At 38.8% G+C, this 27,900-nt stretch overlaps 1 protein-coding gene across 1 annotated transcript in view; it reads right to left on the bottom strand.

Moving 5' to 3' along the window:
- The window catches only part of zcchc24 (zinc finger, CCHC domain containing 24), a 54,777-nt gene extending 28,401 nt beyond the window's left edge, over window positions 1-26,376 (bottom strand). Inside the window, exons 1-2 of the mRNA XM_041788664.1 lie at window positions 25,884-26,376; window positions 18,705-18,905 (exon numbers count right to left, since the gene is read on the bottom strand). Of these exons, the coding sequence (XP_041644598.1) occupies window positions 18,705-18,905; window positions 25,884-26,123 (441 nt within the window). The 5' untranslated portion in view covers window positions 26,124-26,376. The remainder of the gene's footprint in view (window positions 1-18,704; window positions 18,906-25,883) is intronic.
- Between the last annotated feature and the right edge of the window lie 1,524 nt (window positions 26,377-27,900).

Here is a 27,900-nt window from a genome sequence, read left to right as displayed (position 1 = left end):
TTCGGTATTTTCCATTCCCACGGATCATTGGATTAGCAGACTGTTTTGCAAAAATGGTGTCAAAAAGAATCAAGGTATCGACAATTCTGACAGCCAGAGTGTTGTGGAGGCTGCGTGCTAGTACAGTGGTTAGCACTGTTGCCTCCAAGTGAGAAGGTTCTTGGTTCAAATACCCGTCAGATAGGGTCTCTCTGTAGGCATGTTCTCCTTGTGAATGCATGAGTTCTTTCCAGGTACTCCAGCTTCCTCCCACAGTCCAAAGATAGTAAGGATAATTGGCGACTAAATTGTCTGTAGGTGTGACTATGACTGGTTTTTGTCTCGGTTTGTCAGCCCTGCAATTGACTGGCGACTCAGCAAATGGCAGCTTGAAGGGCAGCCCCTTGCAACCCAAAATGAAAAAGTGGTATAGATGATGGCTGGATGAATATGATGGGTACCTTTTCTTTGCTTCTTTTGCTGTTAAATTAGAAAGCAAGCCCTAGTTCATGACCTTTCATTCTAATCAGAGTACTGCTGTTGTTTTTGTGGTTGCCGTACCCTTCCATTAAAGAAAGAAAAACCCATAATGGTCACTGAAATAACTTGAAACTGACAAACGTAATAATAAATAAATAAAATTTACTGAAAATTAACTAATGAAAATAAGGCACTGATTTTGAATTGTGGTTCAACAGAATCATCTAAAAAAAACAAACTAATGATACTGGCCTTGACAAAATTGATGGTAACCCTAAAAATATTGAAAATAATTTAACCATAGGGGCATGTTAAACTAAGGTGTGTCCTGTAAGTAGCGTCACACGTGTCTTCAAACTTGTAATCAGTCAGTCTGCCTACTTAAAGGGTGAAAAGTTGTCGCTGTGCTGTTTGCTATCATGGTGTGTACCACACTGAACGTGGACCAGAGAAAGCTGAGGAGACAGTTGTCCCAAGAGATTAGAAAGAAAATTAAAGACAAGCATGTTAAAGTAAAAGGAACATAAGTAAAGTAAAGGACTGTCTCCAAGCAGCTTGATGTTCCTCTGACTACAGTTGCACATATCATTAAGAATTTTAATGTCCACAGAACTGTAGCCGACCTCCCTGGATTTGGCCCAAAGAGGAAAATTGATGACAAATTGAAGAGACGGATAATCGGAATGGTAAGCAAAGAGCCCAGATCAACTTCCAAAGAGATTAGAGGTGAACTCCAAGGTCAAGGTACATCAGTGTCAGAACGCATCATCTGTTACTGTTTGAGCCAAAATGGACTTAATGGAAGACGACTGGGGAAGACTCCACTGTTGAAAGCAAATCATAAAAAGTCAGACTGGAATTTGCCAATATTGACAAGCCACAAAGCTTCTGGGAGAATGCCATTTGGACAGATGAGACAAAACTGGAGCTTTTTGGCAAGTCACATCAGCTCTGTGTTCACAGATGCAAAATTAACAATACAAATAAAAGAACACTGTAACTGAGGGAGGCTTACTTATGTTCTGGGGCTGCTTTGCTGCATCTGGCACAGGATGTCTTGAATCTGTGCAGATCACAATGAAATCTCTAGACTATCAAGGCATTCTGGAGCCAAACATGCAGCCCAGTTTCAGAAAGCTTGGTCTTAGTCACAGGTCTTGGGTCCTCCAACAAGAAAATGATCCAAAACACACAGCAAAAAACATCCAAAAATGGTTAAGAACAAAAACACTGGACTATTCTAAAGTTGCCTTCTGTGAGCTCTGATCTAAATCCTACTGAAAATCTGTGGAAGGAGCTGAAACATGGCCTTCAAACCTGAGATAGCTTGAGAATTTTGCCATCAAGGAGTGGGCAAAATACCTGTGGACAGCTGCAGAAGTCTCACTTAGAGTTACAGAAATCGCTTGATTGCAGTGTTTGCCTCAAACAGTTGTGCAACAAAATATTAAGGGTAGCATCATTTTTGTCCAGGCCAGTTTCTTTAGTTTTTTTTTTTTGTTGTTGTTGTTGTTTAATGATTCTTTTGAACCACAACTCAAAAGCTGCCTTAGGACACCATAAGCTGGGATGGAGGATTGGCACAACCCTGTGCTGTGGATGTCCTTGCATATTACCAGGGGTGAATGTGGCAAGTAAGCATGTCCTAGGGTACTGTCTGTGGGGTCGTCATGCTGTGGATGTCCCAAGGACTGAAAAACTGATAATTTGACATTACATCCCCCTGCATAAGTCATGGCCACAGTTTGGTAACACTAATCAACAAGTCTGACAATGTCACTAACAGTCAAAGTAACGGACAGGAAGGACTTCAAATATCACTTTTGTTACCAATAATGGTGGAGAAACTGATTTGTCTTTTTGAGGGGACAATTTCCAGGTCTAGTGCTTATGCAGAGTTCCTTTACAATGTTAAAATTTCAGTAACCTCATCATCTGACAAATTAACTAGGAAATGCACAACATGAGCGTGTAAGTTGGTCAGTAATATGTAATAATGTAAGTTGAATAGTTTCTTTTGCATTAACATTTTCTTTAAACACAAAGATAATTTCTCTATTTAGTATTCATCTCCCATTTTCCTCCACTTATTATATCTACTTGAACTGTAAAGTATCATACAGATGTTTTATTCCTGTGTACATTTTTCTAACTTTTAAAAGCAACACATTAGAGTGGTCCCGTATATGACACCTTTGCTTATTTTTTTAAACTCAGCCTTTATTAGACCCAGGCTATCCTCTGCATCCATCCTGAGCAGACTTTTTATACCATTGTGTGTGGCTGAGTGCTGTTCAGACCTTTTTTTGCCTGTGTATTGGCATTAAAGCATTCTTTTAATTTTCATGCCCCCATGTTTTATATCAAGTGCTTTTACACAAGAAACCCTCAAAATTCAGACCACCCAGGACCAAAATAAATTCAACTAATTTATTCAGCCTGACATTTTTTTGGTTGGAAAAGACTCAAAAAAACATTTAAAACAGGTTAAGTTGTGTGTTGTTTAAGAGAGGAAATGAATGGGCCCTTTGTGAGCTGTTTTTCTCTCTCCAAACATAACTTTCCATCACTATTTTTATCTGATTGGATTTATTTAAACCAGCGCAAATAAATAAAACTCACTACTCCCATGATGTACAGTTGATTTGAAGTTACATATTATACACAACTGTGTCTTAGTCCATGGCTTACACAGCAGCACAGTCCTAGTGAGGGCTGAGGATTCTGGGTAGCGTGCCAGAGAGCAACTTTAAATAACTTTAAAATAAAAGGAAGGAGTAAAACTGCCACAAAATCAAATCAGCAGAGCAGGCCCCTATAGTCTATATGTTGACATACAGACAAGCTGGCTGTATAGGGCCGCCTGTGTGGTTTGTTGTTGTAATTCTTTTTTTTCTCTGTAAGATCCAAGCTCTGTCCAAACATATTTGAGTCTGACGCACCCCTGTGATGCAGCGAGGGCCCTGCTGGGGGAACAATACGGGCCTGCCTTCCTGACCTCTCTGTCCGACAGATCCTACAGACATACAATGACTGCCTTAATTACCAGCCTCAATTCCCACCACTTGGGCTTTCCCCAATGGTGCCCATTCACAACCGCAGTCTCTCCCTAAGGTGCCCATTCAAGCACGACACAAAGCCAGCAGTGTCACTCCCTGATCTCTTGACACCAAACCCGGTCCCGTGTGCCAGCGCTTGCAGCTTCACAGTGTCTCTGTCTGTCCGTCACTCTGTCCATCCTCTCTGTCAGCCTCTCTCTTATCGTGTACAAATCTCTGTCATCCACATGAGATAAGAATCTGTGCTGTTATGAGGAGTGATTAGTTCAACCACATACCAGTTGACTTGTAAAGATAAGGACGAAGTTAAGATGCTCCTCTGATGTGTATATAAGAGTCTGTCTTACCTAAGTCTTTTTTTAACTTCTACTCTTCTATTTCCATTGTAAGCAAAGATAATGAGGTTGTGGTAACTGTCACTGTCTAGAAAATAGCAAGACCACCTCATGTAAAGGGCCTATGAAGTCTTAAGTAATGAGCACAAACCTTTTTGAAGTGTTAGAAATTGAGCTAAAGTAATGCCGCCTTTGATAGCTGTACCATGACCAGAAAATAAGGGATCAAACTGAGACAAATTTATAGGAACATTTGAATGCAAAATAAACTTGTTCAAAGACTTTTCAGTACCAAAAGCAGTGAATGTTAGCCAGGAGGCTAACACCAACAATACTGAACCAACACAAGTTTTGACATTCATAAAACTCATCTTGGGAGTAGGATTTTGGTCACTTTAAGGTTCATTCTGATACCAGTACTGAATCGATACTTTTTTTATGGTACTTTTATGTGTTGGTACCGGTACTATGTTGATACTGGTTTTCAATACTCATCCCTCCTTTGGAGTGCCCTGTCACTGGGCTGTTCTGGAGCCCAGTTATTTCTGTGAGCAGGCCTGATATTAGTCAAGTTTATTAAAGGGATACTTCAACATTTTGGCAAATTCGCCTATTGCCATAATCCCCATAGTCTTACTAATAGGTTTGTTACCTTTAGTTGTCAGTGCAAGCTATTTTTAGATAGGATCTGCTCAGCTAACACTATGGTGTCTTATGGTATTCTGGCTGTCCCTCATTATCAAATACACAATCCAACAACTCCAAAACGCACTTGTGGTCAAGTTGTGACCTGCACATTCACCACGCTATGAAATAATCGTGGAACATTACAAGATGGAGATTTTTTAAAGGTAAATGCAAAGCTGGAACTACACTCCAGACATGGCTGCTGCACTGCGTCACTCCGCCTAGTGGTTTACTCAAGAAATAGTTCCGAGTATTTGCTTCATGTGTTGTAATGTTACATAATTATATGTTATTATTTCATAGCGTGGTGAATTTGCAGGTTACAACTTGTCCACGAGAGCGTTTTGGTGTTGTTGGATTGTGTATTTGATGAGTTTGATGAGGGAAAGCCGGACTACCATAAGACACCATAGCGTTAGCTGAGCAGCTCCTATCTCAGCACCGCTGATCTAAAAATAGCTTGCACTGACAACTAAAGGTGGCAATGGGCGAATTTGCCAAAATGTTAGAGTATCCCTTTAAGGAAGTGATGTATGATAGCAGATGGGGTTTTATATGTTACCAATGCCTGTCCCATTGAACTGTTAACAAAGATAAGCTATTGTTGCAAGGTTACAAAAATGTACTTTTTTGTCCTCTGTAGTCCATAAGGTCCTTTTTTAAACAACTCCATATGCTTGAAATTTCCTTATTCAAGAAAATATCACCAAATAATGTGAAAAAATTTTGAAAGAATCCTGTCCTGGCTGTAGGAGCAGCTGTAAACTTGTAAACCTTCGAGCAGTTTCTCACTGCCATTGTTGTTGACAAAGCTATCACTAAAAGTCCCGCCCCTTCTTGATTTTGATAGGTCTATGAGGGAGACATGTCAATGACAAGCCCAGTAGTATTTCAGAATTTGAACTTCTTTTTTAAACTAAGAGCGTTGCAACAAAAAAACTACAGATGATAGGAAGTTTGAGCTCAGTATACTAGGCAGTGAAAATGCAGGAATACACTCAAAAATAAGTGCCGCTAGTCCAAAACCCATTAACTGTAGACTCAGGCCCTTACTCTTCTGTTTTCCAACAATATGCAAAAAAAGGCAACTCAACATATTCAAGCAAACAGTGATCAAATCATAACAAACAGTCTATTCAACACCGTGTCTAATTAATACTTATATAAGGTTGTGATGTAATGATATTAACTTAAGATACACATCATGGCGTATCATTCTAATGTGAACAGAGAGAGGCATGGCCACTGTCAGGGTGTAGAAAACCAGTTTTATGACATAACATTAGCATTTAGTATGAGTTTTAAAGCCCTCTGGCCTGGCTGAGCTAACAGGACAGCATGCTGGAGTGAAAACCTGAACGTTTGACCCTGTGACCCCTCCCTCCTCCCTCTGTGAAAGGAGAACCGTCCTGTTCTAGTTCCTGAGGCCTCACTGTGCGCCTGCTGACCCCCATAACACTGAAGTTGTGTTAAGAAAACAAGACGGAGTGCTGTAACTGTACAAGTAACAGAAGCACTTGTTGACATCACTCTAAAGTCTCATACTGAGTAGTGGTCTTGAAACCTTTTATACTTTAGGTGCTTTAACATAAGAAATGTTTCATATTAAAGCTCTTTTACTTGACTTTTGGTACTAAAAGATGAACATAAATAAAGAAAATAGAGCAAAGTCTAGATTTTGAATGAGTGTTGACCTGGTTTTTCTCATCCTGCAGAGACATGCCTCAAACAGCTTGTTTTATTGTTTATTTTCTTTGATTAACTCCAGCTTTCAGTTCACAGCGCTGGCTCAACAGTTTGACAGGGAAAGGATTTACATAAGAAATTCTCCTCATAAAGATGTAAGAATGTTCTAGAGGAAAAACATGAAAACAATACTCAATCCATCTGAGATGAGACAAGTCACTGAACTCATGTCAGCTTCGGCCTTGCACACATTAAAGATTTTTAAAATCTTCACAGATTTTTAAAATGTGAGAGACCTCGCACATGATGATGCATAATGACAAGCAATGACAGATTTAATGGAGTGTTGTCCAACAAGATGGCCAACACAACACCAAACACTAACAGATTCATTGAGAGGGGTCATGCTGCAGTGGATCTAAGATGGCCCCTCATTCAGATCGCTAATCTGAGATGCTTTCTGTCAAAAAGGATATATATGCTAAAACTCTCAAAATAAAAAAGGATACAATTTCAGGTTAGTTTAGGATCAGGATACCAAAAGTTAAGTTAGAAACCTGACCTGCAAAACCTGATTATAAAATGTTTAATAAGGCCAAGTAAACAGTCTGCTTAGAGGAAAAAAAGCTTGTCGTCAATTAAAACAGTCTCATATAGCAAATTTAACTTATGTAGGGCTGTTTGATGCATAAGTTATGTAGTTACATAGCTAATGTAGCTAAAGCTAAGTTCATGAACCTCATGGATATCTATAAAAATGAAGCTACAAAGCCAACGTGAGCTACATTATGTGCATTACTTATGTAGCTATGTTAGCTGTAGCTACTTTTGCAAAAGCTTATATTCCTGAAGCTACACTGCCTTTCGTAGTAACATTAACTACGTAGCTAGCATAGCTAAATACCTTTCGTTTAAGCTAACAAAGCTGAAGTGAGCCACTGTTTAACTCAGAGTAAATAAGTTTAATGTGGCTAGCTGTTAGCTACCTGCTGTACCTTTTACAGTAGCAATTTCAGTCCAGCCCCTTTACTTGCAGTTTTTCAAGTACAAGTTGGTCCACTATTCATCGCTATGGCTGTGTTTGTTGTGCTTCCTTCATCGGTCAGTTTGCTTCCTGAATGTTATCCCTTTGTGCTACATAATAATCAAAGGATTGTCACAGTATTTCTGATCTTAAATATTTAACAAGTCCAATATTTACACATTTATCAACACGTAAAGAAGCAGATTAAGATGGATTAAAGTAAATATTAACACAACACACATTGCAGGAGAATCTGGCAAGATAATCCTTTAGAACCATCTGAAAATCTGACCTTTATCTTGTAGTGTGCTTTAGCTTCATCTTAAAAAAGGCTACTGTTCTTTTCAGCTGGCCACTATATCATTTTCCCCTTGATCGTTGATACTGAAAACCTCGAATAACATGGAGCGTTAATGTAAAAACAAAAACTGCTATTGTAGTGTAGGACTCTGTTGCTTTGTCTGCCATCATGTAAATCTTGTGAACTGAAGCACCCTTTTAATGTCACATACTTTTGTAGCCTTGAAACAACCCTTGTCTCACAGTCTGACAGGGAAAACTTTAAAAAATAAGGGAACGTGTTTGAATGACAACTTCAGGGCCATGTTGTCCTCAAATTTTCTGAAATCAAGAGGACTGAATGTGTGGAAACAGATGTAGTTGATCACCATATGTCAGCATAACATCAGCTGTAATTTTACCTGACTATATGTAACAACAGCTGCCTGCTTCCCAGAGATGAGGTTAGAGGTGTCATGGTTACCAAAACAGGAAGTGGTGTTATTGTTGTCTCAGCAAAAAATGGAGAGGAAGACAGGGATTTCTGTACAGAACACAAACCAGCTGGCAGGAAACCACGCTTTTATCATTCTTTTAACTTTGATTTCCTTTCAGAGGAAGTGCCCTCAGTCCCCTCTCTTGCCGACTCGCTGTCTCTCTGCCTGTCTGCCCTTCAAACTGTACCTTCACTGTGTTTGACATGGACCTACTTCTTACCATGACAGCAACGTATCCTAAACTGCCCGATAACTACAGCCATGTCAGAGTCAGGCTACGGAGATAATACGGGGGTAAATGATGAAATCTCTCTGGACAATGCTAAAATGCCACTGTTGAAAGATTGTTTATCGACAGGGTTAACGAACCGCAGGATGCATAAAGACTGGGGGATTGTTGCAAAGACAAGAAGAGAGAAAACAGCTGGTCGAGGCAGAGAAAATGTAAATACATGATTTCTCTGCTGATATCTTGCAGTAAAGGCAGAAGGCAGTTAAATAGAGATTGGAAAAGTTAAAGGACAGATGTAGGATCTATGTTCCTTCTCCTCCCTGGAACATGAGTCTCCAGGGGACAGCTAATGTTCGCAGCCACATTAAGCCCACATAAACTGTTCGGTGATTAAATAATCTGCACTGAACTATCAGAGACAATGACAATGCTATTTCAGAAAGTTTACCAACATGTTTCCACAACAAGAAGGCACAAATAATAAGTCAAAAGCTTGAGAAACAGGAGCAGAAGCACTAAACTGGACTTTAGAATTTGCTTGAATCTTCTGTTTGAATGGAACATTTGAGTTTTATAGAAAGAGGAAGAAGTGGGTGAAAAGGGAAAGGAAGGTGGCTTGGTGTAAATCCCATGTCTAGCTAAAGTTACCCACAAGCAAGGCACCTACACTGTTTCTGATTAAGTGTTAAAGCTGAAATTCCAACACACTAATGCCATGAGAGAGCTCTGGCTTCCAGATGCTAATGTGGTCAACTACCCTATATTTGCCTAAATTCACCTGGGACTTTAATACAGAAAACCCTGACACAGCATTCTTGTTAGCTGGTAAAATATATGTGGGGAAAAATGCAGATTTAGTCAAAGTGTTCAGTCTGATGACCTTTACTCAAGACATTTTAGGTTATTGCTTCTATAAGCTCATGTAGCTGTGACTGACTTTAGACTGAAGGTCTGGATTATCAACACTGATACCAGACCATACCAGACCATATCATAATGGACCAGACCAGACCATACCGTACCGCACCGTACCGTACCAGACCAGACTAGACCAGACCAGACCACACCACACCACACCACACCACCAAATTAAAGCATTAAACAGAGTGGCTGCACAATTATCCCAGCATGACTGCAATTCCATTTTGAAAAACATTATCACTCTAAAAAGACTCAAAACTGAGTACTTTTTTGCAAACCAACAACCATCCATGTTTGTTATGCTAGACAAAGTGGGCACTGGGCTGCAGTAATGAAGTCATTAACTTTATTGCAGGGACTGAGGGAAATGCACTCATTTGGGCAGGTCACACGTTACTCTAAAGTGTGATTTGCCTCAGGTGGGAAGAGCTCCTCTCTTCATGGCTCACCTCAGGTCTCTGTGTCAACACTGTTATGGGAGATTATGGCAACCATTTGTCACAAAACACGGACTGCTGCTGAAATTAGCGCCGCGTGAGGTGTGAGGGCCATCACAGTAATTGGCATATGGTCACAGACTGAGATCCGATATGTGCCTGAGGAGATAAAGGCATGACTAAATGAAAGACTTGACTGACACAAACTTGGAAGAGAGGAAATGTCTTTCTTGCACTCATAAATGTATAACAGAAGACCATTCAATAGAGCAATTTAAACATTAGCATATGTCCCACATGGGACACATTTTGGTGCTTGTCAGCACACTGTTAGGACTATGTCTGGTCTGATATCACTACAGAGATAATAAAGGGGAATTCAAAGGCAAAAATAAAGTTTGAATCTTAGCTATATATACCCACTTTCATCAGACACCATAACTATTTCAACAAAAGGCCCATTATACTAATGTCATAAAGATGTCTCTGTATGTGGATCAATGAGCTCCATGTGCTCCTGATCAACTCTGTGAGGCTTCTTCTCTCTCTGCACTTCCTGTTCTTTTTTAGAGATAGAAGATACAGAACATGCATGTTTAATTATAGTCTCTGGCTTAATGTGTAATTAATTAGGTGTGTCTTACCGCTGACCTAAAAACACATTCCTGTTTTCACACTATCCCAGTTTAATCAAAATTACAATAAATATGCTTAACTTGCGCCTTATAAAGCTTTACATTACTACATTTTATCTTAAATCTTGTTTAACTTATTCAAGCTCCACTCTCATGTTTTATTAAACACAAGACTAACAGTGGTAACAAACCAGTCTGGTCCTCGGTCTATTACTGACATATATCATTAGTTTAAGGGTCATTTTTTGCTCTATTGTACAAAATCACTGAAACGTGGCTCTTTAAACAGCAAAAATGCTCTACAACACTGATTTTGTTAGCTTTCTGTAACTTGCTGGAAGCTCCAAGAGAAAACAACTTTTGTGCCAGAGTTTAAACAGCTTTTTTCTTGGAAGATTTATTTTTGTAAGCTTTATCTCTGCTGTCGCTGCTGTTATAAGTGGTGTTGAAAATAATAATTTCAAAGATGCACCCAGATACATGTGGACGAATGCAGAAGCAGCTCATAATTGACACTGCTTGTGTATTTTCTCCCTGCAGCAGGAATTACCATAAATACTCAAATAACAACCTATTTCCTTTCAAATGTAGATCTTTTCAATGCGTTTTAGTGGTAGTCTGTTTTAAAGGCGCAGCTTTTCTTGTCTTTGCAATAGTTGTAGTCACATGTGATCCTAGTCAACCAATCAGCTCCGATTTTGACTTTGCTGGAGCATCATCCTGGAAGAACTCTCCATGCTTTGCAGGCCAGGCCCATACCGCATTCAGCAAAGCCCAGAGACATAGAGCAAGTCAGGGAGAATTACAATAAAGAAGAGAGCAAAAGAGATGTTTTAACTGAGGATGGGTGGACTCTATATATTTGTTTTCCACACAGACGGTTAAATCATATAAAAAGAATTGTGTAAAAAATATACATTGACACAGGGAGTTCATCAGACTGCTTGATTCCATTAAAAGTAGCTATGTGTAGTTATAAAAAAAAAAAAAAAGGAGGGTGTGTTGGACGAATCATGATGCGTTGTATTGCATGGGGATACTGAATCGAAATGTGGCCTGATAATCGTAATTGAATCAAACCGAATCGAATCGTGACATATCAAGTTGCACAGCTCCATAAAGTAGGCCGAACTTCAAGGTATACCTTGTAGAAATTTTGCTATGTAATGCGAACATTAACCAAACTATGACCACTCCTATGTTATACATATTTTTACTTGTATTGCCTCAAATATTTCCAACAATTTACAAAACCAAAGAAATATTCAAATTTTATTAGGGATCCTTTATTAGTCCTCCTTTTAAAATGAGTAACAGAGGTGAGCAGAGATAAGCATCTTTTGTTATTGTTTTGATTGAGAGCCCCCTGGTGGTGGAATTTACAGTGTGTTTGAATAGAAATCAAGCAGCAGAGTTTTAAAAGCTTTAATAAGAGAGATAAGTGTAGTTAGTTTCTTCTGTGCTTTCCTACATGTTTTGAGGTGGGCTATTAACCCTAACATCAACTTTTAACCCTAGTTTAAACTGTTTTGAAACTTCATCAAAAATAGACAAAATGGGGAAACCAGTGCACTGAAAAATGTTGTGTAGGTTACTTCTGGTTTTTGAGTGTTTATATAAAAGTAAGCGTTCTACCAGTTGCAAGGCATCCAAAACATCTCCAAAGAATAAAATAACATGCCCAGGAAACTATAATTCTGAGGGACTGAGCCAGGACTGGGAATGCATTGGGACCAGGAATGAGGAACAGTAAGTCAGGAGTAACTCAGAGAAACACGTAAAAACACACACACAACAGCACACACTTCAGCAGCAGCAGCAGTAGCAACCTCCCCCACATACCCACAAACCTGCATTCCTGCAAAGACATTTTCCATGAGTTAATCTTCAGGGAGACGTAGCAAGGAGATGCCGTTCAATGCATCATTTTGATCAGAGGAGGGGCCGACTGCTGAGAGGATTAGTGTGCCGAACAGAACCAAATCATGAGTGCAAGTGGAAGACATCTTGGACGGGAGCCAAAGCGTGGCAGCGAGGGGCATTCTGCTCATAACTGGGGGAGCGACCTCATTTTCCGAATAAAAGCCAGTTTACATAACACCTCCGTCCCCATGACAGGGAGCAATGGGCAGCTGCTGCCAGGCCTGTGGCTTTCACTCAACTACCGAGAGTTCCCTGAAAAATAATTCTCTCAGCACGACCACAAGCTTCAGCACTGTTTACAGTATTATCATGTTGCAGCAACAAACAGAAATTGCTTAAGATTTTTGTTAACCTCAACTATTTAATTGCCTTACGAGCCTCAGATCTTCAGCTGGCAATGTAGGTGTATAGTAGTCTGCAAAACGTGTTATCATGATGGTCTTGTTCTCATACTTATGTTTTTTTTTAAAAAAGCAACAGAGATCACCAGGGATAAAACAGAGTATTACTATATATTTATTTTCAATTCCTGTAAATGTCGCCACAGGGTAGGTGTCACAGTATGCCCTACATTTGATTGTTGAAAGGACATAGAAGATTTACTCCAGAAAACATGTGTACTGTCTTTATCTTCCCTGGGACATATTCTACCAATCTGGAAGCAGAAAATTCCAGCAACATTTAAGTTGAGAGTCAGGATATTCCCAGGCGTCCATTTCCCTATTTGGCAATGTAAACTATGTGTAACTGACTAGCCTAAAGAGGAGAAAGTACTTAGAGAAAAGTCAAATTCATCACAGTGTAATTGTGTTGGCAGGTATGATATTAGCCTGGTATGCTGTGTAGAGCATGGTTAAAACTAGCAGCTAGCTCCGCCAGCCTTTGTTCCTCTTTACAGATTAATATCATGCTGAATATGGTCAGTTTGGTTAAGTAGTTCTACATGAGTAAACCCATCAACAGCAAACATTCATGTTTATTTCCACTTCTAGTTTTAAAAAACTGTCATACTGTGCTGTTCCTACAACATGCTAACCACAAAGCTTTCATATTTACGAGTGGCAGAGTGCTGGGGGAAAGCTCTGACAGGATGGCAGCATTAACTATTTATATACTTATCTTTATTTATTTACTTATTTAAAATGGAGACCACATTAATGAACATCAGCGTAAAAGACAAAACTGCTAATTTATATTCGTAGTCCCTTGGCAGGTAACACATAAAGCAACAGATCAACAACACTTGGTGTGCAAACATGCAATAATACGATTAATGTAAACTCTGCTGGATAGAGTGCATAAGTTATAGCAGACATCAAAAATAACTGCAGAAATGCTGCCCAGTTCATTGCAATGCTTGGTTTTTAATAAAATATGTAAGAATGTAGCCACTAAAATTAGCATTTTAGTGCAGACAATTTTTTATTTAGGCTGCACTCTTTAAATGGTTTACTTTAGCTTCCAGGAACTTGTACCTGGATCTGGAATTGTATGTATAACCCATTTGGTGGCATGGTAAATAGCTCAGAAGAAGAGGGACAGAAATTGTCCTGTCTCGTCCAAGAAAGTCCCTCACAGGAGCTTTATAGGATTAAGTGTTTTTAAACACGCAGTGAAGAACCCATTTAATTTTGTTCATAGAAGTCTATATGACAAAAATACACAGCAATAACTAACTAGCAATATCCTTTCAGCAATAAACATTTGCCCCTAGCCTAACTGACGGGCAAACGTTACATCAAACATGTTGAGGTGAGTAAAGAGGAAGACAGTACATGTCACCAGGATGTAATTCTCCATGCTGGATCAGGATGACACACTGTGAAGTGCTCTGTGAAGCAAGAACATGTTTTCACTGGCAAAGCACCTCTGGACAGGACAAACTATTAGCAGGGACACATTCATCCTCCGAGTCATTCCTGTGCAAGCAGACACTAGATACTATGTGTGCAAAATGAATCACTACACCTTGGGAAACAATACTATTAACATAAAAAGGAGGAAAAGTCTTGGCTGAAGTGAAACACTCCTGTGTCACATGTGATATTTGGGTCTCAGCTGGTGAAGTTTTGGCAGAACTGTCTTTGGCCAGCCAGGCAGTGACAGGTGACTGGGCAATAGTGATGTAGTGCAAATGGAAGGTAAATTTATGGAGGAAAAAAAAAAAAAGCCCAGGAGAGACCTAAATAGCTGCCTTGGTGTTGAACTGTGTAGGTGTGGAGGTCGTTTGGAGACGTCGCTGCTTTTTGAGTTACTGTTGGCAGTTTAACGAACAGCTGAAATATAAACCAGAAGACGGCTGAGTGTGAGATTGAGGCTTACTGCTGAGAACGTACAAGTAAGACTGACTTCACAGGGTCTACTGTCGACTAGGGATGTCACGGTACAATAAATTTAAACTTTGATATTATTCTGGTGGAATGAAATGACATTGATACTGTTTTGATACCAGAGCTATAAAAATAAAACATCCTAGGCACCAAATATTAGGTTATTTCTTGTTTTTATCCATCAGAATTAATACCAAAAAAGAGACAATGTTTTCCTGTTTTTTTCATCTTAGGCTGGCAACAATTTGTGAATCTTAAATGACTTTGTAAAACAGATATAAGAACTGTTTCAACTAGGGATGCCATAATAAATGCATTAATCTTCATGCGATCATGGTCCTTTAAGTTATTTTGATTGCATGCTTTATTGTCCCTTTCAGCACACTTTGGTTTAGCCACTGCAATGTCTGCCAAAGTAGCAGCCAAAGTGATGTAAAAAAAAACCCATTCCCTTATCTTCATTTTCAATCCATGACACGATTCATTTACCATGGTTATGCTGATTTCATAATCTTTGATCTATCCAAAGTTCCAAATGTTCTTTCAGAAAGCAGATAATTATCCAATCAGGAAATCAATTTCCCTTAATTAAAAAATGCAAATCAAACAAAAATAATTTTGAATGTGAAAGAAGGGAATCTAAAAATGCAACAAAATGGAAATTAATCGCAAATAACCATAGATTTTATTGAATAGTTTATTTATCAGGGGCCATAAATAAAAAAATGAAATAAATAAACAAAATACACAGTAGCACATAATTAGAGAATGATTCCACATCACATCCCAAATCAGCTGTTGTACAGAGCAAAAAATGGAGCGTTGATATGTCTGGGTCAGGATTTTAACCCCCAAGGTGTAACTTTACCTCCATTCTGAGTCAAACGGTCTTCAGTGCTAGAGTTGTTTGACAATGTTGATCCACCAGTATTAGTTTAACTGTTCAAAGAGTTGACTAATCTAAGCTCAGCCCACTGTAGTTTCAAATTTGGGGGTCTATGTGGGCAGTTTCCCATCATGCCCTTGGGCAGGATGTTTAGATGTGTTTTATGTGTTTACTTGTGTCAAGATATTTAGCTTGTTGTACAGTGATCCCTGCTGGGGTTCTTTTGCTCATGGTGGTGTTGGATTGTTGTTTTTTTGGTGAGACACATTTACTCCGTGAGCGAAGCAATCTACTGAGTTAGAGTAAAATGATTAACACTTTCAAGAGTTTAACTACGTATAGTGTAGACCAATAAAGACACTTTAAAGTGTAAATTTTAACTCAGTATGAGTTGAATTAACACTGTCAACTTTGGTCTGTATTTGACCTTATTATACAGTAGAGGTGGTACTTTACCTGAATAATCTGGTTGGGGATCTATTCTCTTGTTGTTCTTGCTAGTAAGACTGGATAGTACAGTGGTTTACATCGCTGACTGTGTTACAGAAGATTTGGGATTTGAATTCCAGTGAGGGCCCAATGAGTATCTAGTGTGGCCCTTGGGCAAGGCTCTTGATGTCAGGAACAACAGGCTCAGATGTGCATCACTTTGGATACAAACATCTGCTAAATTACATAGTAACATTGTAAAGGGAAGTGACATAATTTTACGGTACCACATGTTTCCAGTTAGTGTTTTTTTTAAACTCGACTTTATTCATAAAGAAAGTCTTGAAGTTACAGTCAATGAAATAACCACATTGCAAACATTACAGACTAAGAAAAATTTCACAAATAAACAGAAAAGATCAGAGGTCTAATCCAGGTATAAATTATAGGTAGACCTGTTTTAGAGGTACTTATACAAAAGGTGGCTTGCTTTTGCTCAGTTAGCTTTTGCTAAAGCTAACATAACTATTCTATCTAAAGCTAACATGTATCTTAGATGGCTGCTTTATACCCTTAGATTTAGCTTTATAAGCTATGTAGCTACATTAGCTACACAACTTTGTTATATATTGATAAGTTGGCTTTACAACATGAGCTTTAGCAATGTAGCTAAAGCTAACGTAGCTACTCAGACACATGGCTTACGTAGTTGCTTTTTCGACTTAGTTGTAGCTTCATTAGCTACATAGTCCCATTATCTACATAGCTTGAGCAGCCAGCGGAGCTATGTAAGCTACACTGGCTGTGTTATCATTTTTTTCATAGAGGAACAGAATTTGTCCGCTAAGCAGACACTCTGCTTTGTTAAATGTTTTGTTATCAAGTATTCCGGTTAGGTTTTTAACCTTAAACTCACCCTTACCCCAAACGGAAGTTCAATCCAATTTTAGTTCAAAATTTTAGCATGTTTCGACATTCTGAGAGATACAGCGTCTCAGATGAACGTTCTATGACAGGGGCTGTCAGAGATGAACAGTCTGCAGCCAGACTGTCTTGGCCAAACTGGGCCTAAAATTGGGCCTTAATTGTCTTATGTGAAGCTAGCCTTTGATAGGGTGCAGGAGTTTGTATGTAAAATTTAAAAGGATTAATTTCTCCCCAATGCACCCATCTTAGGAAATAGGTGTAATCTTTTTAAATTCAGGGCTTTTCTATACTGCCAATCATTGACACAACAGAGATTGTGCCATTTTAAAGGATGTTATCTTCTACATCCTTAGTATCAGTGTTTCTTTCTTTTTTCTTTTTTGTTGAACTTTTCTCAGTTAAAAAAGTGAAAGTCAACACTTGATAAAATCTCAGCATACTGTTCTACGGTCTTAAGGAAAATAGGCAAATTAGATTTAGTATGCTTGATCCAGTGTTGAGTATCAATGTCATTTGATCAATGATCACATCAACAATAGCACTGCTTCAAAAAATGAAGACAAAAGTTACACTGCATGATATACTAAGGCCCTATATTCCCTTCAGAGCTGTCAATAGATGATCTAATTCCCACACTTTGCAGCTTGGAGCCGTCCAGGAGATATTTCATCAGTACACAGGTCTTTTACAGACCTCTAGAGACCAGTCATCATATGTCATAAAGCAGAGTCAAAGCATTTTAATCTCACATCTGCTCCTCGTTACTATTCCATGCAAAGAAACTCAGGGCTGGGGTTAGGCTGTTGCACCTCACCCAAGGGTAAGGGAGAGAATAAAATAAAGAGAGAGGTGAAACAGAGAGAAAAAGAGAATAGGATATTAGGAACTTAAAGTCCAACCAAAAAAGCCAACTCCTAAAAATTCCATTTTTCCAAGGGAGGGTGCCATTGTGTTCCTCTCATGAAACCAGATCACTTCCAGGCCACAGTCCCAGTGATGGAGTTAGTTTTACAAGGCGCTATAGAACACCACAATGACAGATCCACCACAGCAATTTCATACTCCATTCCTCACTGCAAACTCCACAAATTATCACTGCACTTTTACCTCATTTACATGCAAGTGACTGCACACCTGTATCAACCTTTGACAGCATGTCTGCTATCCAAGCAGGGCATTTTTCCTCCAAAACAGACACTTCTGCCTACACTTCATTAGGTAAAGTGTCGGGAAATCATTTAAAACCCATAATTCTCCTTGTCCAAACCCCGATGATGTTTATATTTTGGGAAATGACAGCAGCTGAGACCACATTAGTCGCACATTAGCGATCCTAACCTCCATGCTAGACCTCAAGATGGATTTTTCACGGTGCCTCACAAAGAACCTGCATCCCATCTGACTGAGTCATTCAGAAACTGGAAGGCACAGGAATGCAACTGTGACTATTTCTGCTTAATATAAACTTGAAGATACATATCGAAAAAGATGTCTACTACAGATTTGCTTACAGTTCTTTAAGCCATGCCAAAATACGAACATGATCTGACAATTTCACTTATGACTTTTGGACTGGCCCTAGAATGGATGGTTTCTCGCGATGTAATGATGTGGTAGTGAAGATGCACACAAGCGCATGTATGCACACACAAACTCACTCACACATGACTGTGGAAGACAGAGGCCAGCCTGTTTAACAAGTAGGTCAGACCAGAGCCAGAGAGAGAGAGAAGAGGGAGAGGGAGAGAAAGAGAAAGGCGGACACTGGCTGGAGCAAGCACGGCTTTTGATGCCATTATTGGCTTTGATTTACCAATGAAAAGGCACATAAAGAGCCTTAAACAGTTATTGCTATACAAACATAGAAATAGCAATTAAATAACTGTAGGGTATGCTAACTCATAAGTATGGTGTTTTATGCAGACTTGATTATGCAACATGTGCTTAATATGTCTCACCTGAGGGCAGTCTTTGATGTAATGGCCCTTGTTGAAGCACAGGTGGCATAGATAGTTGGGTGGGGGTCTCTTGTTGGGTTTTCTGGGCTCTGAGGAAAGGGAGAGATCTGAAAAATGGTCCGTCAGGGAGTTGAGGCCATCCACGATGTTGTTTAAGGAGCCATAGGGAGACACATTTTTGTACACATTGTTGTTTAAGGCCTAGGAAAAGAGAAAAAATATCAGACAAGGGTCAGTTTGAGGCATATATTTAAAGTGTGCCAAGTAGCATGTATCATACATTACATAAGCAGTGATCCTGAAGCCTTCATGCATTACACTTATTGATATAGAGCATGTTTTACACATAACTACATACAAGAAATTATCATGAAAAATGTTGCCTTCCCGGTTTGGAGTGTTAAAACCTTGAGATAAATCACCAATTTCCGCTGAGCTCCCTCTGTCCTATTTTTCTGTTGCACAAATAAAGAATATGAAGTGGGGAAAAACGTCCAAGATCATTTCTCTCATTAAATTCAGAACATCTGGCGAGAGGCCCAGCTGTGCTCATGAGCTGGAAAAGTACTGAGCATGTCCACAGAGAGAAAGACAGGACTTTACAGAGGATGACTCATTGTAAACAAGATGGGAGGCATGTTCCCCTCCTCGCCATGCTGCAGCCTGTGGAACATCAGCACTGTCACCATGCACCGTTGGCGGTAAACTAACCATGGTCAGTGTTTGCAGCATGCTTGGAGACACAGGACGCGGCCGTGCACGCCACATGGCTCAGTGAATCCATGGAAGATGCCGTCTGAATATTAATAACCGGGGAAACATCGCCTGCAGTCACTTCTGTCTCTTTCCATTCATGTCTTCTTCTGCTCAAAATTCACTCCGGAAACGACTGAATGGAATTGTCCTCTGGGTTAAATTATGATGATTTTAGCGCAGACATGTTTTTTTTTTCAGAACTGGTCATTAAAAAATGCATGTGGATGATAAGGTTGTTGAAATGTATCGACATTCTGATTTTTTTATATACCATATATTTAAAAATAATAAATTCTATTGTTTTAAAGATCATTAGAATTGTAAAATAAAGCAGGTGCACAGAAGAGGACTAAACACTTGTTTTCATTTTTCCTTTAAGTCATGATTAAGCTGTTAAAGCTTCCATTGACCATGATACTGACACTCAGCATTGATCAGGCCATAGTGTGATTTAATCTAACTTTCAATTAATTGCCCAGCATTAATAACTAAATCTATTTCCAAAGACAGGTGCATATGAAAGGTAAGAAAGCTTAAAAAAATACAGACACTCTTGCAAATGGTGTGAATTGAACGAATTAGTGCAATTCTTGGTGATTAAAAACAAGCAATCACACCAAATTAGATGTTTCGGACTGTGGTATCTTAATAGATGTCAATATTTTTAATTTTTACTTTATTTAAAGTTCAGAGTTCTGAAACTGGGAAAAACTACTGCTGACCAATAAGTTTCAATTTTAGTTACAATTTAGCCTCTCTTATCCTGAAGACAAGACATTCACGACTAAATGATAACTGTGCTGTATGTTGCGCTTGTTTTGTCTGTAGTTTTCGTCATGTGTGGTAAATGGAGCGCTCCCCTTTACAGCACTGATTCCCAACCTGGGGTGCCGGTCCCCGAGAAGGTGCCAAAAGATCACAGAGAGGGGGTGGGGGTGTGGGTGTGAGGTTCTGTGTGTTCTAAAAATGATCAAAATTAGATCTACTCTTACTTTTAAAAATAATGGTACATTTATGTACTGCCAAGAATAAGTGTGTTTTGGTTGATTCTGTTGGGATCTTATCAATTAAAACAATTGAAACTGCTGTTTTAGTTTTTCTGTACGAGTCTGAGGCGGTTAACATACGAGTGAACCCTGAGGGAAAAAAGTTGGGAGCCACAGCTCTCACTTTAATTTAAGTGAGGAGCAGAGGGAGCCACAGCCAAACTGTAGTTTGTTGGAAAAGTGAAAGAGCAGGTAGCTTTTGGTTAACAAAAAAATCCACTGTGTAACGCTCTTAGCCATATGGATCCACTCTGCTATTGAGGAGTCAAACCTGTAACAGAGAAAAATAACTGAAAGAATATGTTAGAGGGTTGTAGCTGCCCCTCAAAGCAACACATGTACTCAATCATTTGAGATTCACGAACAAAGTACATTAATCATGATCTCAATCTCAACCAGAATTTTTGTGATTTGGATTTTTGCCAATACTGATCAGCCTTAGAGAAACCAGAGTCAAAAGTATAACACTCTAATGTCGTCAGCTGTGTCGACATTTCTGAGTTGAACTTTCCTAACAAATATTTAGTGCTTTGAGTAAATGCATGTCATGATGAAATCTGCAGATAAACTTCTTCTCATCCCAGGCAGTCACGTCTCTTTTTTAGGGCACATGTTGTTGTCTGGGACACAATGTTTCTGTAGATGTTTAATGTTGCACAGCACAGAAACTTAAAACTTGGCAACCTGAGCGAGGCTGAAAGCCAAATCTTTATCTGCAGCCTGTGAGATTGTCTTGCTAACCAGCTCCAGCTTTAAGACTCTTGTTCATTTATTAAATGTAGTCAACATAAATCAAGTGTCCTCGGCTATGTAGTTTCTCAACTTTTCCATCTGCAACGTGTTTCTCTCTGTGTATCACTGTGTATTATCACTTCTGATGAATACAAACATGCCTGTGCGATGCTAAACCAGAGTCTGAGTGCACATAGTTAAATTTGAACAAATATGAAACAGGAGACTTTGCTCAGATGATGTTCCTAGTTTGCTCTCTTTTGTCAGGCCAAAGGGGACTGATTTCACACACATCTGCTAATAGCAGGGTGAGAGTGTTTGTTTATTTTGTGAGTCTGTGAGTGTGAAGAAGAGAGTGAGTGAGCAGGAGAGTTTGTGTTTATGTGCATGGCGACTGATTTGTATGCATTGGCTTAAACAATGAGGATCAAACTAGGTCCATTATCATTCACTGTGGGTCCAAGTTGGAGTTTAAAGATTGCAGAATATCTGTTATCTCAGATCTGGGGTCCAGGATGAAGTTTTACAGTGCAGTCACAAAGCAATATGTTTAAACTGAAGCTGTGATTTATAGAAAGTTAAAGTTTTTTTGTGGTTTTAAAACACGCTGAAATTAATATTTGTCTTTATATTATCTACAAAAGCAAACAAGACTGTAAGAACCAAGACTGAATAGAAATTTAATGTTATTTCTAATGCATGAAACCCCTGCCAGGGGGTAGGTGTCAGCCGAAGAGACTGCCAAAACAGACTCTGTTTACATTTTCCAAAGGTTGATGACTGATGAGTGTTGAAAGAAAGAAAGGTCAAATTATTTTGTTTAAAAAACATGACTTCAGCCTGGTATACACTGGGATTTTGGGCTGTCCTAAATGAATGATGACCAATCGTTGGTTGGACGGTGGTCCAATGTCGCACTGTGAGACAGATCGACAGAAGGCCATTGTCATGTTCTTGCGACCAAAGAAAGCCTGGGATAAAATTTCTGACATTGTCAGAAATTTAGGATGATCATCTCACAGTGTGACTGCTGCTACAACCTATGCCAACTCACAAACCAATAGGAATGCAGAAAGAAATGACGTAATGATAACCACATCACTAGCACTAACAAACTAACAAGTTAGCATTAGAATGGAGACAACGCCAAACGGAGAAGTTTGTTGGATTCTAACAAGGAGGAAAATCTTGATCCCAGATGTGTATCTAAGCATATATGCTGCAGTTACAACAGCTTTGTTGTTGCTTTGCTTCATTATTTACCACAGCATTGGCGGCATAGAAGGATGATGGCACACTGACGATGTTTAATTCTTGCATAATGGCGTTGGTTGTAGCCTGCCATTCAGCAGCGTTGAGCGAGAGTTGTCATCATACTGTCTACACAGTGAAGCTTGCCAGAAACTTGCAAGATGCTAAAAATGCACAGTCTGTAAAAGGCATAACACAAGTTCAGGACATGATTGGCTAAGAGATCAGAGGTACTGCTTTGTCCACAGGGCGGCACTAAAATCCTCACAAACAAAAATTCCTCACAGGAGCTTTAAAAAGTAACTGATTTGATGTGGATTTCGTTCCTTATGACTTTGCAAAGCATTAGATCAGTTTTTACAAGTTATCAGCAGAGTTCCTGCAGATCCTTGGAAAGTCGTAAAAAGTCTTAAATTGGAATCTGAGAGGTCTTAAATTTTGATTAAGAAATGTCTATCCAATCTTCATTTTTTTAGCAGGAATTATTTGATTTTAATCATTTTTTGTGTTGTTTCAAATCATCTCAGCAAACCTGCTCAGGAATGTTATGATAAATGTCACTGTTCAGTGTATTGATTAAATGGACTATTTTAATATATCAAAAGTCAAAATTTTGGCAGTTATGACAAAATATTTTTGTCCTACATCATTTGACCATTTTTGACAGTGTATGCAATCAGCAAATTCAGCCCTGGAACCAAAAAATGTTAAATGCCTTTCATTTTTGTCCATTTGCTCCAAGATTTGGCATTGATTTTTCTCAGTCCAGGTCTTAAAAAGTTCTTCAGTCTTATTTTTGTAAGTGTTTATGAGCCCTGTATTAAAGTTTCAAATTAATGTTGATCATAAAACTTTAGTTAAAAGCCAAAACTTTTATTTTAGCCTTTGAAATTACCCTGCCTTAATTTGGGTCAGGCGTTTTTGTGAGACAAGCTTTCAATGATTCAAAATCAAATCTCGTTCTCAACTAATAAGAGAGATCATCAAATTTCAAATTTACACCATGAATGTGTAAAAAGGATGTCAATTGAAAAATAAATCTACTATCACTTATGTGAACTTGCTGTGCATAGTCGATACCCATTCCATTATTATGTCTTTCTTGGACAAATGTTGAAGTTCATCATTTTTTATGTCCTATGGCTTTTATTTCTTCTTTCTTTCACCCCCAAACTACTTCAGTGCCAAATGAATCAGGGCCTTTAATGGAATTCTGCCTTTACTTGTCAAGATGAGCATTAACACTTTCATATAGAACCAGGCCTTAAATTGGGATGGAATTTTATTAAAAGTTCTATGGCATTTTTTACTTCTTAGCCTAGAAATTTAAAAAAATTAGGGTGAAAAAGTACAAAATACTGATATAAAAAAAAAACTGTCTGCAGATGAGACTGTGGTAAGCATTCCTGACTTGTGCCACCATAAACAACAAATTCACGTATTTTCACAATTCAACTTCAATTACCCTGTTGTGTGATCCTTCAGTGCAAAAAACAACCACATTACGCATTACTCATCTCATCATCAAATCTCTGCAGTGGTTTATTTTACTTGGCGCAGCCTGTAGGGTAAGTTGCAAAATGCCCCCCTACCCCCACCCCTTAAACTGTTTCCAGACTGCTTATGTTCTCTCAGTTTGAAACACTTTATACTCATGCAGATTGAATGGCATTACACAATTGCGTGTAATGTATAATGTGCACACCCTATTTTTCAGAGGACTGTTTCATGTTAAATTACTTCAAAAGGCCTCTATGGTTACCAGCATAATAATGGACACTGACTCTAGATGGCGAATGCACACCATCCCTTCGTGACTTTCCTAAAGTTTCAAACACAGTAACGTAGATCTAAGAAACTAAACTACAGAGTCGTCAACACACTAGGAGGCTTGTACTTGCTTTGAACTGCCACTTTTCCTGCAGAATGGGAATATTTTTCTGCGTGTGCTATAGTAAGTGGGTAAGGTTTAGGGGGTGTCGTGGTGGTGGTGGAGGGGTCCTCTTTGCACTGTATGGTCCACAGTATCAGGTTTGCAGCATGCATACATTAGCAGCATGTTTGTCCCTAAAATTACACAGAGCTACAGGAATAGACAATATGTAAACAAGGATTGATTTTGTTTGCACAACCAGGTCTATTTGGAGACGGCAGAGCTCAGCAGGAGGCTGCAGTGGCCTGCTCTCTGCAGACAGAGGTGTGCATGAGACGAGAATTTTCATATCTGATAAAAGCAGAGTTAACTAATTTTGTTAGTATGCTTTAACCTACTTATTCATGAATGGATGGCAAACTAAATTATCCTGGATGCTTTCGTTTAATTTTGGTCAAATTAATTAAGTCCTGGCTTCCTGTTTGTACTTGTCTTATCTGATCATTTTGATTATTCTGTAAGTAACAGTTACATTTAATATGTTTATTGTTAAAACTTTATTTTTCTATTTATTTTCCTGAAAAGGATCCTTGATCTCAATGGAACATGTGTTAAATATGGGTAAAATTAAGTGAGCTATGATTGAGATTATTAGGGATGTGGAGTATATTTTCAATACATAGAAACCTAGCTGTCATTAAGCTGTACAACATTCTTAAGGCTTTACTGAGCCAGCTAACTAAAATGTAAGTTCCAATAAAAAATCCTTTAACATTACTGCACTTGAAGAGGATAACTGACTTACTATAACCAAGTTTTAGTTAAACTATTTACTGAACGAATGTTTTCTATCAAAATTCTTGGAAATCATTGAAAAAATTGTTTATTTCTTTTGTGAGTGTAAAAACAAATATGAGAGTTCAATGTTACAAGTTACACAGCTTTTTTGAGTTGAAAGGCTCAACAAAAATGTTGAGTTGGCTGATTTTTTTTTCGGTTAAAAAGAATATATCAGTTGGTTCAAACTAATATTGGCTCAACTTAAATCTGCAGGTTCACTTGGTATAGCACATAGAAACGCAATAGCCTATAATATGTTGTGTCGACTAATTTAGTTATTAAAAGTGCATCAAATACGTTGTAATTTGTTCACTCAACATTAGTAAAGTTGGATTGATACAGTGTGTTTAGTGAAATTTCTGTGCCTTAAAAGAATACTAGTCTAATTTGGCTAATAAAAATGGGGATATGTGGTCTAGAACGAGATTTTTCTTCAATATTTATAACTTTATACTTTGTAATATCGACCATTTGATGTCATGGAGTTGTATTAGAAATAGCATGGCGGTTCTGTTTATCTAACCAGAATAGCCCATGCTGTCCATGTTAAACCATTTGCTGAACAGACGTGCAAACAGTCAACAAATCAGTCATGTTGGTTTTATACTGTAGCAAATAAAACCACAGTCCCACAGTGAAAATTACCCCTGATATGTTTGACACATGCATGCCATCTTTCACCTCATTCCGCTGCAGCTGAAAGAAGTTGTTGAGATAGTTGGAGTTCAGGGAAGAGCTCAAGTCCGCCGCTGCAGGAGTCTTGCTGAAATTGAGATCCGGGTGGGAAGAGTTGGGCTCGGGTCTGAACGCGTCAAAAGCGCTGGTCTGGTGGGGGTCTTGTAAAGAGAGATAGACCCAGTTGAGAAGTTGCGCAGGCTGGTACACGGAGGCACTCGTGTCTATGGCAGACAACAAGCTCATCTTTCAATTCAAATGGCTAAACTGGATTTTCCACCGCTGATTCTTGGACTGGTCTCAATTCTCTAGCCGTCTTGCTTTTTTCCGTTCCTGTACCCGGGCAGATGGCAAGTGCTCCTTTTCTCTTGCCGTACAGGGCCCTGTCCTCCTCGCGCCGGGAGCCTCGTCCCAGTTTGATGTTACTCAAAAGTCATTGCGCTAACATGTCAGTATAAAAAGTTTTCCCCTACTCCCCATGGCCCGCTATCTGCCTTTATTGCAGAGGGGCAGAGAGAGGCTGTTTGAATATGTAATGAGTACGCCTCTACGTCATCGTGGACGCTAACCAATCGGGATTTGGTTTACATGAATATTCATTCTAAGCGTATAAGATGAGACTAACCATTCCTCTGCTTATTCTGGTAATACAACCCAACTTCACCACCAGTTTTGTACATTTTTTAGTTTGCTCTAAAAATTATTTTGGAGGAAAATGGTGTTCACTAATATCTTTTGAAATCACCACTAGCCTGGTTGTTTGCAAAGTTTATCACTAACATTTGTCAGTAGGTGTTAAAGAGTGGTGTGGGTGTGAAAATAGAGGCGCTGGGGATAGGTGTTTTGTTTATTCAGGCAGAGAAGTGTTAAGTAGCACTTAACGGACTTACCTTAGTGTCAGACGTGTTTGTCCTCCGCCCACATAATAGGCAGAATGCTGCTATATTAGAATATAATATCATAAAATTGACCAAAAAGTATGTTTAACCTAACTAAAACAGCCCTCTACAGAAACAGCCCCAATATAAAAAATAAATAATAGGTCAATCAATTAATAAAGTAAGCACGTCAACACCAGCCCCAGCTTTCTATTTTTTCTGTTATTTCCTCATATGTACTGTCCGCCTCCAAGATAAACTCATGATTCAAAGCTTTAAAATGGCTCCCTCTTGTGGCAGGTGCCCTCATCACACATACACAACATTGTGTATTTCTAAACATTATCGATAAAAGGGCGCGACCTGCGCGGGGAGGAAGGATTTGTGACGTCACGCACATAAAATACTTCCCTGTTGGTGAATTTGATCAATTAGGTTAGAGAAAACCACTACAACACACAACTTTTTACTCATTTAATTTCATGTATTGATTCCTTACATAGTATTTATGTACTTTGAGTAGCTATTTTAACAACATTTTTCCATGGAAGCCACAGACAAATCCATTGGGAACCCATATTTTAAGCCTGCATATAACTCATATGGGACCCACATGGGCATGCTGGCTGGGTATTCGCAGCCATAATCCACCAGAGAGTTATAAATCAAATTTCAGTTATTGTTTTAGTTCTTTTGGTTGCCAGTGTGTTTACCATGTATACTGTTGTCTCAATTTTGTCACAAAAAAAAAGAAATTCTTATGTAAAATGTTTGTTTACAAAATCAGCATATGAGAATATACCTGTCAGGGGCTACACCCAAAAGGGCTCTTCACTTTTCTTTCATTTATTCAATTTTAATGTTTGAATACAACTCAAGACCTAAAATTACCATTGTATGAAGTCCTCCTCAATCTAATCAGGCAAGTTTACTCTCTCCAGGCCTGGATGTACATGTCAGTCAGTATGTTTCTGTAAAAGACTAAAACTAAGGAGATTCTGGTTCTAATTTTATTCTATTTTAGTTATTTTTGTAAGCAGAATTAAGTTAAGTTAGTCTTGCTGCAACTACAGAGTCCAATTCAGTCAAGGGCAAGCTTCATGTTCTAATGTGGGACATATTTCATTTTTTATTTTGAATTTGCT

Source organism: Cheilinus undulatus, linkage group 6 (genome assembly GCF_018320785.1).
Source record: "Cheilinus undulatus linkage group 6, ASM1832078v1, whole genome shotgun sequence".
Classification (NCBI taxonomy): Eukaryota; Metazoa; Chordata; class Actinopteri; order Labriformes; family Labridae; genus Cheilinus; species Cheilinus undulatus.
Note: the sequence above shows the minus strand (reverse complement) of the source record. Positions and strands in the feature narration are given on the sequence as shown.